Source organism: Leucopleurus acutus (genome assembly GCF_964270905.1).
Source record: "Leucopleurus acutus genome assembly, chromosome: 10".
Taxonomy (NCBI): domain Eukaryota; kingdom Metazoa; phylum Chordata; class Mammalia; order Artiodactyla; family Delphinidae; genus Leucopleurus; species Leucopleurus acutus.
In genome coordinates, this window is record NC_139153.1 from 39098419 (window position 1) to 39114028 (window position 15610).

The following is a 15610-nucleotide window of genomic DNA, read 5'->3' on the forward strand; positions in this document are numbered from 1 at the left end:
GCCTCCGACCCCCGCCTACGCAGGAGGAGCTCCTGGCCCAGCCATGTCGTAACGCTGTGTCCTGGGAGAGACCTTGGCCACCTATCTCAACTCCTACCCGTACTTGGAGGTCCGGCCCACAGGTCCCCTAGGACGTCTGAAAGGCCGTGCCTCCCAGGGTCCCTGCCACCTGTCACCCTCACCTCCATTCAGGCCAGAAGGGTGGCCTCGCTCATCTTCCCTGGGATGGCACCTCTGGCGGGGCGAGGGGAGCCTCTCTGGGCTCTGCTGACAGGGGCGTGGGCAGACCTGCCTCCAGCTGGGGCCGATAAGACAGCAAAAGGGGCAGGCTCCTTGAGGCTGGGGCAGGGAATATTCTCCACTTTACAGGGGAAAGCTGAAGCTCAGAAAAGTTTAATATCACCACCTTCGGGCTGGAACCTAGGCCTCTGGCAGCAACCATGTCCACACTGCCCTTCCCTTCAAAGCAGCCTAGGGTGCGGGGAGGGGGAGGGGGTGGGGCTAAGGGAGGGGGGCAGTGGGGCCCTCAAGTGTCCCCACTGAACCTTTCCAACACTGCCCACTACATAGGGAGGCCTCTCGGGGGGCTAAATGTGCCAGAGTGAGGACACTTGTACCTCACCTATAGGGCCTAAGGCCTGGCACCACCCCCATTCCTGCCACTGGGTCTCAGGTCAGGCCCCAGCAAGTCTACAGTGGGGGTGTGGAGACAGAGCCACCCAATCCCGTAGGGACAGGTTTCACAACTTCCCGGATGGGGCTGTGGTGGGTCACAGTGCAGCCTCCAGCCAGGAGGATGGGGTGGCTCCCACTCCTGCTGCTTCTGACGGGGTTCTTAGGGGCCCCTGGTGAGTGCCCTTCCCCTCAGCCCTGATCCCCATCTGCGTTCAGAAAGGGGTTGGCCCCAGGCCCACCCGGCTCTTTGAGCCAGGAACTTACTTTCCTATTGGGCATGGAGCAGCGAGTGACCTTGGCTTCTTTCACAGAGCGGGGCAGCCCCAGGAACACATAAACACGTTGCCTATTCAGGCCTGCGTTAAAAAGTCTGCTGTAGCATTGAGGCAGTATTAGGGCCACACAGACGCAGGCACACGTGCAGGCAATTACCCCTTATGAGGCAGATCTAATTCTCTAATTTAGCATATGCCCTTATGCTAGTGAGAGCCTAGACTTGGAGTCAGAATGCTTGGGTTGGGCCTCTGCATGGTTAATAAGATACCTCTGAGCCTTCTCAGTCTCATCTGAGAAATTAGATGGGATAAGCTCCATGGGGCAAGCACCATCACCCACTGCTCTCAGAGTATATGTTTTACAGCTGAGCCTAGTGCCTTGCCCACTAAACAGGTGCATTAGTGATAACTATCATGCCTGGGCCTGCTTCTCCCACCCAGTACAGGGGTCTGACCCTTGAATAGGCTGACAGGGTCCACTCCAGAGGCCTTGTAGTTTGATCCCCTGAATGAATAAAGTGTGCACGTGCTGATATACATGTGCTGACACGCATGCCCACCCTGCAGGGCAGCGCTCGCCCTTGAATGACTTCCAGGTGCTCTGGGGTACGGAGCTGCAACACCTGCTACACACAGTGGGGCCCAGGCCTTGGCAAGAAGATGTGGCAAATGCTGAGGAATGTGCAGGGCTTTGTGGGCCCCTACTGGACTGCAGGTGAGTGGCCAAAGGACCTAGATAACACTGGAGGTAGGGGAACCTGGGCACTGAGTTACCCTGTGGCTCCTCCTCCCAGGGCCTTCCACTACAATGTGAGCAGCCACGGTTGCCAGTTGCTGCCATGGACCCAGCACTCACCTCATACACGGCTGCAGCGTTCCAGGCGCTGTGATCTCTTCCAAAAGAAAAGTGAGTGGCTGCAGAGAAGGGCGGGCTGGGGAGAGGGCTGCTGGGGTCGCAGGCCTTGTTGATCCTGGGTCTTTTGCTCCCAGTCTATGTTCGGACTTGCATCATGGACAATGGGGTCGAGTACCGGGGCACCGTGGCCATCACCATGGGTGGCCTACCCTGCCAGCGCTGGAGCCACAGGTTCCCCAATGACCACAAGTGAGACAGACTGCAGCTCCCCTCTGTCCCTGCCGGCCTGGCGCCTGCCCCCAGTACGCACTGTATTGCTACTCTCACAGGTACACACCCACACTTCGAAATGGCTTGGACGACAACTTCTGCCGCAACCCGGATAGGGACCCCAGAGGTCCCTGGTGCTACACAACAGACCCTGCCGTGCGCTTCCAGAGCTGCGGCATTAAGTCTTGCCGGGAGGGTAAGCAGCTCCGGGTCAAGCCTGGGGCGGGAGGAGCATGCCCACGCCTGTCCACGAACCCATCGGCCCTGTGTCTCCAGCCGCTTGCCTTTGGTGCAATGGCGAGGACTACCGCGGCTCAGTGGACCGCACGGAGTCAGGACGCGAGTGTCAGCGCTGGGACCTGCAGCACCCGCACCCTCACCCCTTCGAGCCCCGCAAGTACGCGTGGGCGGGCTCGGCAGGAGGAGGGCGGGCAAGGGGAGGGCCCAGCACTCCAGGGGCGGGGCGATGTAAGGCAGCACATAGTTGGTTGGGGCCAGACAGGGCCTGAGTCCCAGGCTCTTGTTCACGCCCGGCCACCGCCTCTAGGTTCCTGGACAAAAGTCTGGACGACAACTATTGCCGGAATCCGGACGGCTCGGAGCGGCCCTGGTGCTATACCGCGGACCCGCAGATGAAGCGAGAGTTCTGCGACCTCCCCCGCTGCGGTAGAGCGTGAGGGCGGGGCCTGGGAGGGCACCTGGGACACGTGGGGGCGGGGCCTGGCTGGGACTAGAGGAGGGGCTGGGCGTGACCCGGTGGTGGCCCAACAACAGTGGGGCTCCGCCCCAGCCCCAGTCTCACCTCCCACTCGGGCTCCGACCGGCCTCGATCCATCCAAGGGTCCGAGGCACAGCCGCGCCGGGAGGCCACGACGCTCAATTGCTTCCGCGGGAAAGGCGAGGGCTACCGGGGCACGGTCAACACCACCGCTGCGGGCGTGCCCTGCCAGCGTTGGGACGCGCAGCATCCGCATCAGCATCGCTTTGCGCCGGAAAAGTATGCGTGCAAGTGAGTTGGCTGGCCGCCGCTGGGAGCCTGCTACTCCTGCGGGTGGGACCTGAGGGGGGCCCCGGGCGGGGCTTGAAAGGAGGCGGGGCTTGGGGAGGAGCTGGAGGCTGGGCTCCCGCCCAGGCGGGCTGGCCAGCCCATGACCTGGGACCCACCCGGGCTGAGCTGCGTGCTTGCTCAGGGACCTTCGGGAGAACTTCTGTCGGAACCCCGACGGATCGGAGGCGCCCTGGTGCTTCACATCGCGGCCTGGCATGCGCGTGGCCTTCTGCTACCAGATCCGGCGCTGCACCGACGACGTGCGGCCCGAGGGTAAGGCCTGAGCTGGGGCTGGACGCACGGGGCCGGAGGGCTGGGGCGAGAACCGGCTGACGGTCGCCCCCGTCCGTCCGCCCGCCGCAGACTGCTACCATGGCGCGGGGGAACTGTACCGCGGCTCAGTCAGCAAGACCCGAAAGGGCGTCCGGTGTCAGCGCTGGTCCGCGGGGACGCCGCACAAGCCGCAGTAAGTCCGCCAGCGCGCCTGGTGTCTCCCAGACCGAGGCCACAGGCCCCGCCCGGGACTAATCCTAGGGCGGCATGCCTCGGCTCTCCAACTGGAGGCTTGCGAGGGCTTGGGATTACCCTTTGATTTTGCTCCCCCTCCCGCCTAGGTTCACCCCCACCTCCGCCCCACACGCACCACTGGAGGAGAACTTCTGCAGGAACCCAGACGGGGATAGTCACGGGCCCTGGTGCTACACCACAGATCCGGGGACTACGTTCGACTACTGTGCACTGCGGCGCTGCGGTGAGCACGGGCGACACAGCCCCGGGGCCCCGCCCCTAGCCTCCACCGCCAAAGGCTGGCTCCCTTAACGCGGTTGAACTTGGGTCTTTCAGATGATGACCAACCGCCGTCCATCCTGGAGCCCCCAGGTACGAACTTGGGCCAGTTATGCGTCGTGGTCCCTTTACCCCCCATCTCCATCCAGTCCGGGGTTTCAAACAGCACATTCTATCCCCCAGACCAGGTGCTGTTTGAGAAGTGTGGCAAGAGAGTGACCCGCCTGGACCCATGGCGCTCCAAGCTGCGTGTGGTGGGCGGCCAGCCTGGGAACTCACCCTGGACAGTCAGCTTGCGCAACCGGTGAGGCACAACTGCCTGATTCTCCAAGACAGGGGCTGATGCTACATCCTCTGTGCTTGTGCCAGTAGGGGGGCGGGAACCTGCCCCAGCCTCACAGATCCTAGCCAAGACATGGCAGGTCCAGCCTGTGTCTGTGTCTCAGGACCGTTTCCTAACCTGCACTCCTCCAGGCAGGGCCAGCACTTCTGCGGAGGCTCCCTAGTGAAGGAGCAGTGGGTTCTGACTGCCCGGCAGTGCTTCTCCTCTTGGTGAGCCTTCCTTGGGTTTGGGGACTCCCAACCCCATGCCTTCCTCTCCCCCTTAGCCACCTTCCCTAGGCAAGCCAATGGGTGAGTGTTGGGCAGCAGACTATTGAGTCTCGACTGATGTAGCAGAGCTTCTCTCTCAGCCATGGGCCTCTCACTGGCTATGAGGTATGGCTAGGCACCCTGTTCCAGGACCCACAGCCCGGGCAGCCAGGCCTGCAGCGCATCTCAATGGCCAAGATGGTCTGCGGGCCCTCTGGCTCCCAGCTTGTTCTGCTCAAGCTGGAGAGGTGTGTGACAAGTCAAGAGGGTGTGAGGTGGGGCTGGGCCTTGTGGCCTCAGACCCTGAATGCCGTCATTCTTGCTGAAGACCTGCGACCCTGAACCAGCGTGTGGCCCTGATCTGCCTGCCCCCTGAGTGGTATGTGGTGCCTCCAGGCACCAAGTGTGAGATCGCAGGCTGGGGCGAGACCAAAGGTAAGAGTACACTGCAGGGGCATGGACTGTTCCAGGCCAAGAGGCCCAGCCTTGTGTACTACCCACAGACCCTATCCTTCTTCCCATTCTTTTCACTGTAGGTACAGGGGACAACACGGTCCTGAACATAGCCTCCCTCAATGTCATCTCCAACCGGGAATGTAACATCAAGCACCGAGGTCGCGTACGCGAGAGTGAGATGTGCACTGAAGGACTGTTGGCCCCTGCTGGAGCCTGTGAGGTCAGTGGCAGGGCCCCTGGCAAGCTGAAAATGTACTGCTTCACCCCGAAGCGGGCTAGTCTCTACCATGGTCCAGGCCCTCACCAGTTCTTGCACCTACCAGGGTGACTACGGGGGCCCACTTGCCTGCTTTACTCACGACTGCTGGGTCCTGGAGGGAATTATAATCCCCAACCGAGTGTGCGCACGGCCCCGCTGGCCATCCATCTTCATGCGTGTCTCTGTGTTTGTGGACTGGATTCACAAGGTCATGAGGCTGGGCTAGTCCCAGCCTCAATCCTGTGGGCCTTGGGGAGGACGAAGCTTTCTGTCAGACATAAAGCCACCTTTCCTCTTTATGCCTGTGCAGGGTGCTTCTTAGCCTTTACTTCTAGGGAATGAATTGGCAACTCCTCATTAGGGCCTGAGTGGCAGAGTCCAACACAACTTGGGCTGGGCGATCTGACCCTAGCACTACCTTAGCCTGTGGGTGCTGTGAAGGGCAGGGCCTCACTAGTCCCCTAAATAAACTGTTGGGAGGAGAAGGGTGGTGTAGGGCAGTTTCTAACAGAAGGGGCTGCAGTAGAGGGAGCTAGCCTGGTGGAGTCCTACTTGGCCAGGACAGGCAGCAGCTGAGCCTCTCGCTGTCCCCTCCCCTCTCACGCTGGAAGTAGTTGCCGTCCTTATGGCTACCATACCCAGGGCCTATGGTCTCTGAACCCCAAGGGTGGGGCTGGGGTTAGGGGTGGCTTGGTACAAAGTACCAGCAGGAACTAGACTCTGTGTCCTCATTTATTATGAGTATATAGCCCACATTCCTCGGCTCACCCATCCATGAAGTCCAGAGCCCAGGAAGCCTCTTGCCGCTCTGCCAGACCCTGGGGCTCTCCAAGAGCCAAGTGTGGCATATGTCACCCAGCTCATACAGAGTGGTAGGGCTTCAGTTGCCCAAGTGAGTGCACAGCCAGAGCGCAGCATTCATGAAGCTGTCTGATTCCACCTCCACCTCTGATAGTGCATGGGTGCTTTTGGGATAGAGCAGGAGCCTGTAAGGGTTGGGCAGCAATGTTTGAGGATTGAGGATCCTTCCCTGCTCACCTGCCCACCAGCTGCCAGGGCTGTCTTGCTGTACTCACCGAACGGGCACGTTTCGGGCCTTGAGGGCACGGTAATACTCCATGCCCTGCTTGAAGGGCACACGCCGGTCCTCCTGGCCCAGCATCAGTAACACTGGTGTCTTCACCTAGGTATGTGGGGAGTGGAGGTGAGCAGGGCCCGGGGCCCTGGACAGATTGGTGGTGCACTGGGCAGGGGGAGGGCTGCGTACCTGAGGGGTGTACTTGATGGGCGACTTGTGCAGCATCTCACCCCACATGTTGAGGTCTGGCAGGCAGTTGCTGCTGTAGGGGAAGCCAGCCTCCACCACGCACCTACAAGACACTGAGATGATGCAGGCCCAGGAGCTCTGGGGCCTGCCGGAGCTCCATGAGGGTACGTAGTGAGGGGGGAGAAGGGCGGGGACCTCTGGGCACACCCACCAGTCAGGGATGTCAGTGGAGCCCATCATGGAGGCAATGTTGATCACAGGGTTCCGCACCACGCAGGCACCGTAGGTCTCCGGGTACTGACCAATCAGGTGGCAGGACAGGAAGCCACCATGGGAACCACCCATAAGGGCCACATGGCCTGCATCAAAGTGTTCCTCCTGGAGCACCTGCTCTACTGCAAACTACAGGGTGGGCAGATCATGCTGCAGCCAGCTGCCTGCCCAGCTGAATGGAGCCACACCCCCAGCCCGTCCAGAAGCCCCAGCCCCTGCTACCTGGACGTCCTTCACATCCTGGTGGCCCACATTGCCGGGGAGGGAGAGGATGCTGTCCTGGCCAAAGCCCGTGGAGCCACGATAATTCACTGGAGGCCAGGGAGGGACCAGACAGGGTGGTCAAGTGACCTTCCCAGCACCCTTTCACCTATATGTGAAGTAGGCCTTGAGGCTAGCTGCACCAGACTCAAGGGGAAGGGGCCAAGAGATTTGAGACTGCCCAGTGACCACACACCCTTTCTGTGGCAGTTGCAAGTTACTTCATGTTATCACCATGCCATGGAGCCAGAGACTGGCCAGGGCAGTTTCTGATAGTGATTACCAGAGGCCTGGAGACTAGGGTGGTACCCGCAGTGCTTGTACAGACCAGGCCCACACCATCACCACCACCCCACAGCTCTATCAGAGCTGCAGCACCCTGCTCCCTCACCTAGTAGTACTGCAAAGCCCATCTTGCAAAGCATGGCTGGGAGCAGCATCCAGGCAGTGACAAAGGATGAATGGGGTCCCCCTGCAGATAGGGAACAGAGAGAAGGTGAAAGAGCTAGCTAGGAGGGATTGTGGAAGGGCAGGGACCCTTAGGCCAGTTGCCTACCGTGGGGCATGACCACCATGGGCACCTGGGTCTTATCTGGAGGGTCGCTGGGCTGCAGAAGGATTGCTTCAAAGTCAAGGCCAGCTGCAGGGGAAAAGCAGCAATCAGCAGAGCCAGGTCTACTGCCGAGGGGCTTCCCCAGCCAAGGCCTCAGCTGTAGCTGCAGGTGTGCAGCTGACCTCTGAAACAAGAGACCTGGCCAAAGTAGCCCACACTGTGACACATGGACCCCAGGACGCTCATGCTCCTTCTGCCCTAGTCAGGGAGTCCCAGTCTCTGCAAGGACAACATTCTGGAGGAGGTGTGGTCACAGAGGCCTTACACAGGCCTGTCTTCTTTGGGCTCCGTTATCCCACTGCAGACGATCTGGCCTGGTGATGCCCAGCTCTGATACCCAGAGTAGGTGCTCAGATGCCTGGACACTACTCCCCATGACCGTCCACAAGAGGGAAAAAAAAACCTCTTAGAGGTAATCTCAAAAAATCCCAAAATGTGAGACAGGAGACGGGAAAGGTGACCACAGACACTGTGCTGGGGAACTTGGAGAAGGTGCCCCTCTACCCCTGCCCAGCTCACCATACTGCACATGCTCTTGCTCTGGGGGTGGCTGTAGTACCCGGATGCTCCAGGAGATTTCAGGAATGGGCTCGGCCTCCTCCAGGGACACCCATGATACCGCCTGCTCCTTCCCCTCAGGAGGCAGGAACCCAACTTTCTGCCAAAGGGAAAGAGTGTGTCACAGGTGGCCTGGCTGCCTCCCTGCCTTTCCACCAGTGTGCGAGTGGGCAGCTCTCATTATATTGGGCCATCTGCCCACCTCCAGAGGGCCCAGCATGGACTCCTGTCATGAGCTGGTATATACACAGGTACTCACACAACCACACACATGTACCCCTCCCTCCTCAGCTTCTAGGCTGTTATGCTAGAGGACTGAGCACTTTCCCAGGCACCCTGTTCTGAACAGAGCAAACCTTAACCCAGTAGTTTCTCCCCATAGTGCCAGACCCTCGTGGACTATACTGGGCTGGGTCCACACCTTGGCCTCTCACATGCTGACCAGCCACAGTCAGACTCGGGCCAGTTCCCTGACCTGGGGAACTCTGCCTGCACCGAATCCCTGCCTCCTGGCCTGGGGCCCACCAACACTCACCAGGCATGGGGGTAGGCTGGGCGTGGAGAACTGTGCCACCATGAGGTCCCGGTCAATTGTGAGCAGCTTCCAGCTTCCACCTGACCCCCCTGGACAAGGCAGATGCCACCACTATTCCCACCCAGTCCCTGCAGAGCCAGAGTCCCAGGCTGGAGGCTTTATAGTGAGGTGCCCCTTATTCCCTGGGAAGCAAAGGGATGCCCACAGAGGGACTGTCACAGACAACCGCACACAGCTCTGGGTGAGCCGCCTTCTCAGTCCATTCATCCAGCAGGCGCTGGTTGTCCCCTGGGACTGCCAGATCTGGGGACACACCAGACCACATGGCACAACCACCCACCACCTGATGACTGCCGTCTGCAGGGGTGGCAGCTAGGCCCAGAAGGCTGGGGGGGAGGTGCTAATTCTAGGCAGTAGGGTCCAAGGAGATTCAGATTCTTAAGCAGATACTATACAATGAGATGCAGTTTGGGAACAATCCTTTGGTAGCTTTGTGGAGGAGCGAGTACAGCCAGGGCAGGTGGAGGACTCAAAAACACTTTAGGTGCAGAATCATCAGGCCTGGGTAAGAGGAAGATCAGGGAGCCAACCCAGGGCTTCTGCGCCCTGGGTTGGCAGAGGTGCCTCTGCCTGAGGTTTGGGGAGAGGGAAGGATGACTCTGGCAGATCTTGGCAAGAGAGAATTTTGTGGGTTTGAGAAGTAGGGTGGGGGCCGTGCTGAGGCAATGCCAGGACACAGGGAGCAGAGCAGAGCCAGGAGGCAGTCTGCTGGCTGGGTAAGGGTCCTGCATAGGCAGGGTCCTCGCAAGACTGTCAGTAAAGGCTGTGGGACAGTCAGTGGTGCAGAGTGGCCGAGAGTGCTGCCCCACATGCTTGAGCTCCAGTCCCTCCCCTGGCCTGGCTGGCCCACTCGCCAGCCCTGCTCACCAGCCGTCAGAGAGGTCACACTGCCCATCTGGGTGTCCACAGCAAACAGGTCCTGAAGCAGAGAGGAGGCCATGTGTGGTACCACATCCAACAGCCCTATGGGTCCTGCCCCCACCTCCTCTCTACCCTCTTGGGGACCCTTGGGCCAAGGCCAGAGCTGTGAGTGAGTATGGTGATAGCTACTCAGTGCAGTAGGGAGTGGCCTGAGGGCCTGGGTTCAAATCCCAGTTCCATCACAACTTGCTAAGTGACCCTGGGCAAGATAAGGAATGCCTTTGAGCCCCTTAGAGCTACCCTGAGGACCAAACGATATCTAACCCCAAAGGAGTCTGGCACACTGTGGTGTCCCCACACAGTCCCTGGGAGAAAGCTGCTGTCCCATCTCCATCAGCTCCCCGTATGGTGTTCAGGGGCCCGCCCCAGTGGCAGCCCCCTTGCCCACCACATGGAAATGCTGAGGGTGGGGGCTTTGCATCTCTGCCTCAGGAGAAAGGGCCAAGGGCTCTGTTGTGGGGTACCAGGGCAGCCAGCCCCCTCAAGGAAAAATGAGTCCAGGACAGGGGCAGGCAGGGCCTTAAGGGGCCAGGGAGACCTGTGAGCTGGGCGGTCCACCTGGCAGTGTGTGTGTGCTATGTCCCAGGCCCACAGCTCCTGGGGGTTGGTTGAGGGCTGCCTCTCAACACAGTCAGGGCTCCTCACCTGCCGGCTGCGCTGAGCTGAGTCAAAAACCACTCTCTGGCTGTCAGCTGACCAGCATCCCGGAGGCAGAAGGCTGCAGTAGATCCCAGAGAAGTTCTCTGCAAAGGCAGAGAGCTGGGGGCCACGTCCAAGAGTGGAGGGGTGTGTGTGTGTGTCCAGACTATGTGTGTGTGTGTGTGTGTGTGTGTGTGTGTGTGTGTGTGTGTATGTGCGTGCGTGCGTGTGTGTGTGTGTGTCCAGACTATGAGGCAGCCCGGGTCGCTGGGGAATTCACCTGGGGCCCCAGAACTGTGACAGAACAACAGCCACATACATGGGGGTACCCTAGGTAATGAGGAGCTGCTTGAAGAGGGGGCTGAGGGGCAGAGGCCTCTGAGGGCCCAAGAGAGGCGGAGCTGAAGAGCTTCTGATAGAAACTGAATGCACTGGCATTCCTCTGAGCTGCTCTTAAGGGCCGCTGGGAGGCAGCGGATGCTGTAACCAAGACACCTGTCTGTCTCTAACCGTACTTAGCAGAGTACCTGGCACTTGGGCCTGAATAAATCCTACCCTCTAACATCATCACTCATTTACCCCTCACTACAATCCTACAAAGAAGGCAGGAACAACCACCCTCTCCTCACATAAATAAATGGAAGATCAGGGGGTCAGGATACTGTCCAAGAACACACAGCTAATAAGGGGCAGAGTTAGGATTCAGACCAGGTCCCCACTGCTGCATCCCTGTAACCCAAAGACAGGAAAAGAAGGCCATCCCTTGTCCTTGACTCCTGGAACTGACCAGGCGGCCTAAGAAAACAAGAGACTCACCCCTCACGTCCTTGGGATAGTCTGGGATCCCAAGCAGAGTTGTGAGCACCCGGGACTGTGACTGGAGCTTGTCAGCCAAGAGCCACCCTCCCAGAGACCCTGCTGCCTCAAGGGCTTGGACTAGACAAACGCTGGGGTGGAGGCTGGGAGTGGGAGAATGAGCACCCTTGGGGCAGGACCTGCCAATCTAGTGTACTTTCCGAGACCCCTTGAAGGAGCAGTGGCTTTAAGCAGCCACTGGAAAAACAAGATAAATCCATGGGCTGCGGCACAAATGAAATAATCTCAAGCCTCAGCCAGCTTGGGCCACTCGGATCTCAGCTTTGGTCCAGCTGACCTTCTATGAGAACCATTCCCTATAGTAATGGCCCCACCCCCTGCAGAGGCTGAACCTGGGGCTGGCCCAGCAGCGGGGAGACTTCAGAAGGAACCCAGGCAGGAAGAGCTGAGGAGGCTGGCCCTGAGCAGGGATAACAGATGGCAGGAAAACAGAACTGCATGTTCCTTGGCACCCACCCAGCCGACACCCCTTACCTCCCAGCTGCCGAGGCACAACGTCCACCACCACGGAGGTAACCCTGGTATACCAGTCATACTGCAACAGAACACAATGGTCAGGCTCATCAGGGGACTGGCAGTGCCCTCAGGGCAGGGAGGGGAGGACCTGAGAGAGGCCTGATGTATCTCCTTTCTGGTGACCTGGAGCAGATGTCTGGAGGGGCCCTTTTACAAGGACTGAGACTCTGTAACTGCCCATTATATCCCAGCCCCTTGCAGAGCCTGGCCACGTGCAGATGAGAAGCAAAGGGAGGAGCATTCTCCTAGACAGAGGATGCTCTCAAGGTGGTGAGTTTTGATTGTGCAGAGCCCCCATGACAGCACTCTCAGCCTCCAGGCCTTGCCTGGAGAGAAGGAAAGGCAGAACTCACACCATCACTGTACCCAGGACAGGAGGTCCACTGAGGAGGCCATGGGGAGATGAAGCTGACCCTTCAGCTCTCATCTGCCATCCCCTCCTCTTGCTGACCTCCCCCCACCCCCACCCCAGCTCACCAGGCACAACTGCCCACACTGCTGATGCGGGACCAGAGATGGGAACCTCAGGTAGACGATGCGACATTGGTCTGGGCTCAGCCGGGGAGAAGAGACAGCCAGAGAGTCATCCGAGAGGAGCTCTGGACCAGACAGAAATGCAAGCATCATGCAGGCTGCCAGGGCCAGTGTGTGTCAGTGAAGCACAGGTAGGTGCCAGCACTTACCACACTTCCCCCCGATGAGGTCTACATAGTACAGGGCTGACCTGGAACCACCAGAGAGACACTCAGCTTCAAGGCCAGTCTGAGCTGCAAGGCCCCCTGCCCTGCCCCTTCGACTGTCCTCACCTTCGATTGGTGCAGAAGCGGATGCCCAGCCGGAAGGGCTCATGCCACCAGCCCACAAACACAACACCTGTGTCTCCAGGGGCCCAGAATGCCTGTAAAAAAGACCACAGGGCAGGTGTGAACAAGGGACAGTAGCTCAGGCAGGGGCCCCAGACTTTCGGAGTCATGTAGGCCAAGTCAGCACTAACCTGTCCAGGGGACACACTCTCAGGGACCCCCTCAAGCACAGAGATGTTGCCACTCTCGACATCCAGCACACAGAGTACAGGAGTGCTTTTGGAAACCAAGTTTTCTCCCCAATCTTCGTAAAATAAAAATTGATCCCCCTGAGAACACAAGACACTCAATGCCCAGCCTGTCTTGCAGGAGATGGCCCTGCCCCCTAGAAGCCAGTACCTCCCTGGTTCTGATAGGCACAGTGTGGGCAGAGAGCATAGTGGACCCCAGCACTGCCCTGAGGGGCCTTCATGGACTGGCCATGGCCATGAGCACCTTAATGGCCTGGTCTGGCTTCTTCAGCCTGGCCACCTCGTCATCGCTGCCACTGACGTCCAAGGCTTTGGTCTGAAAGAAGGACTCAGCCTTGGGGCGCTTCTTCTCTGCCACGTATAATAAGTGTGTCTCCGAGTGCGACCAGGACAGGCAGCCAAAGCAGTCTGGGTGCAAGGAAGGCCGATCAGGGGAAGCCCTGGGCTATGGCTGCCCCTCCTGTCCGCCCTGCCTGCTCACCAGCCAGATGCCTCACCATCCTCATAAACCAGCCCATGTTTCTCCAGCGCTGACAGGTTGAAGCTCTTGAGCTTCCGGTTCTTCTCCCAAACCTAAGGACATCTGGGAGTCAGGTTGCCTATCCTCCAACAGAGCCTTATCCGTGGGACTGAGCCCCCAGTTACCCACCACGTGGTCCTATGCAGACTTACCTCCAAAAACTGCTTCTCCTCCCCAGCGCCCGGCCCTCCAGCCTTGCGCAGCACAGCTTTCATGGTGCCTGAAGGAGATTCTCTGCTCAGCAGCCTGAGGAGGATATAGGGGAGCAGGTCAGTATTACCTCCCACCCAGTGATAGCCCATCCTGTCCCCTTATTGGCCACAACCTCTTAGACAAGATTCTTGAGGCTCTGGCCCACAACTGCCCCTGCAGCCCTTCTAGCCCTACCACGGCAGCTGCCTTGCCTCCCTTCCCTGGGGCAGGGACTCTAGTCCCAGCCCAAGTTTGGAGCAAGCCTCCAATGCTTGTGACCATGTCACTACTACCTGAGCTCCCAAGGGTCAGGGATCTGGCTCCTGGCTTCCCTTCTGGGCCCTACCCACACCAAGGCACAGGGTGGGCATTCATAAAAGGCTTGCAGATGGCCATGGCCTTGCCTACAAGCTTCCTCCTTCAAACTTACTCGCCCCGGGTCTCCACACTGTTGCCCGCAGGCCCTGCAAACACCACTGAGTCCGCATCATGGAACACCAGGTACTGGCGGCAGAATCGGATGTTCTCCATGCGTTCCAGGTCCCTCTGGGTCCACTCTGCGAGAAGAGGCATGAGGCTGCTCAACTTGACCAGTCCCAGCACAGGCTACCCCCTCCCCTACCCCACCTCTCTCAGTCTATCTCCAGATATTCTGGGGGGCAGGATGGGCAACACTTGGCCACAACTCTCAAGTCTAGGCCTCCAGAGCCTAGGCTGACAACGTCTTGGAGAGAAACGATTACTGCTCCTAGCATCCACCCTAGAATCTTGAGAGCAGGTGTGGGATACGATGACGGGGGTGACCCTTACAAGGCCCACACTCTGCACTCATGGGCACCATCCCATAATACTCCAAATAGGCCGCCCCCCCATATACCTGTGTGCTCAGACCTCTTACGGATGCACTGTTCCACGCCCACACTCTCCAAGCCCGGCCTTCTCCACACACCCGTGTGCACTGTCAGGCAGCTAGCCCTCCACGCCTCCCTCCTCTCCACCGACTCCCCTCCATACACACACCAGTGTGCACCGTCCGGTAACAACCCCCGTACTGCGTGGTGACCTCCGGGCCCAGGCAGGCGGCGCTCAGCGCGGGCTGGCGGCTAAGGTCCCGGTACAGCGCCGCCGCCTCTTCGGGCTCGTTCAGCAGCACCTGCGCAGGGGACACAGCAGGGTCAGGCCCGGCCCGGGCTGCAAAGACCACGGGAACCGCGGGCCGCTCCCTCACCTGCCGCTCCATGGTGGCTCTGGGCCGCCGGGGTGAGGCGGGGCGTTCAGGCGCCCGGAAGTGAGAAGCCCGGCCAGTCTCCGCCGCGGCCTTGCCGCACAGTGAGAGGGGCGGGACTTTCGACGAATGAGCGAGGACGATTAGACGAGGGGCGGGGCCTCGATGGTAAGGAGGTGGGGCCTGCGAGGAACAAGTTGGAGCTGCGGCCCCAGGAGTCCTGGAGGGGAAGAGCAGGGACCTCGGGGAAAGGAGCAGGCCCTTCGGGGTGGGCTAGGCTGGAGAGAGGCGAGCTCTGTGGGCCAAGGCCCGGCCTATTACTGAGAGGGGAGGGAATGGGGCTTCCGAGAAGAAGGGGTGGCGCTGTCGAAACGGAATAAAGGAGCGGGTCTGTAGGGAGGGGCGAGGTGTGTGAAGAACGACAGGGCCCGCGGGAGGAGGGCAGATGAGGCCGGACGGGGGTGGCCCCTAAGCATCCGGGGGCAGGACCTGAGAGGCTGCGGACCGAGGACTCCGAAGACGCGGGGGTGGGGTGGGAGGGAGGGGCTGAGCCCTGCGAGGGTAAAGTCGAGGAAAAGAGAGATGAGGGGCGGGGGCGTGAGAGGCAGGGTGCAAGCCGAAGTCAGCCCCAGCTGGGGTCTTCCGCAGCCCGGAGCCTAACTGTCGGGTCCTTCTGGTCCATTACGAGGCAAGCATTCACCAGACGGTGCCAGGCCCTGCTCTGGAGGGGCTCTCAGGCCGACGAGGAAAGAAGGGCAGAGGTGCGCTCCTGGCAGGGGGCGCAGAGCTCGAGCCCTGGAGCTCCGGGGCGTGGGGCAAAGAAGGGCGGGTGCAAAGGTAACAGGGTGTCGCCTGGTCTTATCGGGCACCAGGCCTACCCCAGA

The 15610-nt window shown here is 59.9% G+C and overlaps 2 protein-coding genes across 2 annotated transcripts; one reads left to right on the forward strand and one right to left on the reverse strand.

Annotated features, from left to right (window-relative positions):
• Window positions 1-754: 754 nt before the first annotated feature.
• MST1 (macrophage stimulating 1) lies at window positions 755-5497 on the forward strand (the record flags this gene model as incomplete). Its single annotated transcript, XM_082847783.1, has 18 exons — window positions 755-848; window positions 1518-1665; window positions 1745-1857; window positions 1941-2055; window positions 2136-2272; window positions 2353-2473; window positions 2624-2742; window positions 2917-3085; window positions 3267-3397; window positions 3488-3590; window positions 3739-3875; window positions 3968-4003; window positions 4094-4214; window positions 4385-4462; window positions 4603-4749; window positions 4830-4936; window positions 5038-5177; window positions 5281-5497. 18 exons carry the CDS (start codon window positions 755-757, stop codon window positions 5440-5442), a joined length of 2178 nt encoding a protein of 725 aa, XP_082703909.1. The 3' UTR covers window positions 5443-5497.
• A 449-nt stretch (window positions 5498-5946) lies between these two features.
• Window positions 5947-14896, reverse strand: APEH (acylaminoacyl-peptide hydrolase). The gene is made up of 22 exons (XM_082848111.1): window positions 14730-14896; window positions 14522-14654; window positions 13932-14058; window positions 13462-13555; window positions 13287-13362; window positions 13034-13197; window positions 12730-12867; window positions 12542-12633; window positions 12419-12459; window positions 12213-12334; window positions 11694-11754; window positions 10350-10447; window positions 9651-9702; window positions 8724-8812; window positions 8150-8288; window positions 7574-7657; window positions 7409-7489; window positions 6979-7067; window positions 6695-6885; window positions 6484-6586; window positions 6293-6399; window positions 5947-6202 (listed from the first exon to the last, which is right to left on the reverse strand). The coding sequence occupies exons 1-22, from the start codon at window positions 14739-14741 to the stop codon at window positions 6097-6099; spliced, it is 2199 nt and encodes a 732-aa protein (XP_082704237.1). The 5' UTR covers window positions 14742-14896; the 3' UTR covers window positions 5947-6096.
• Window positions 14897-15610: the final 714 nt, after the last annotated feature.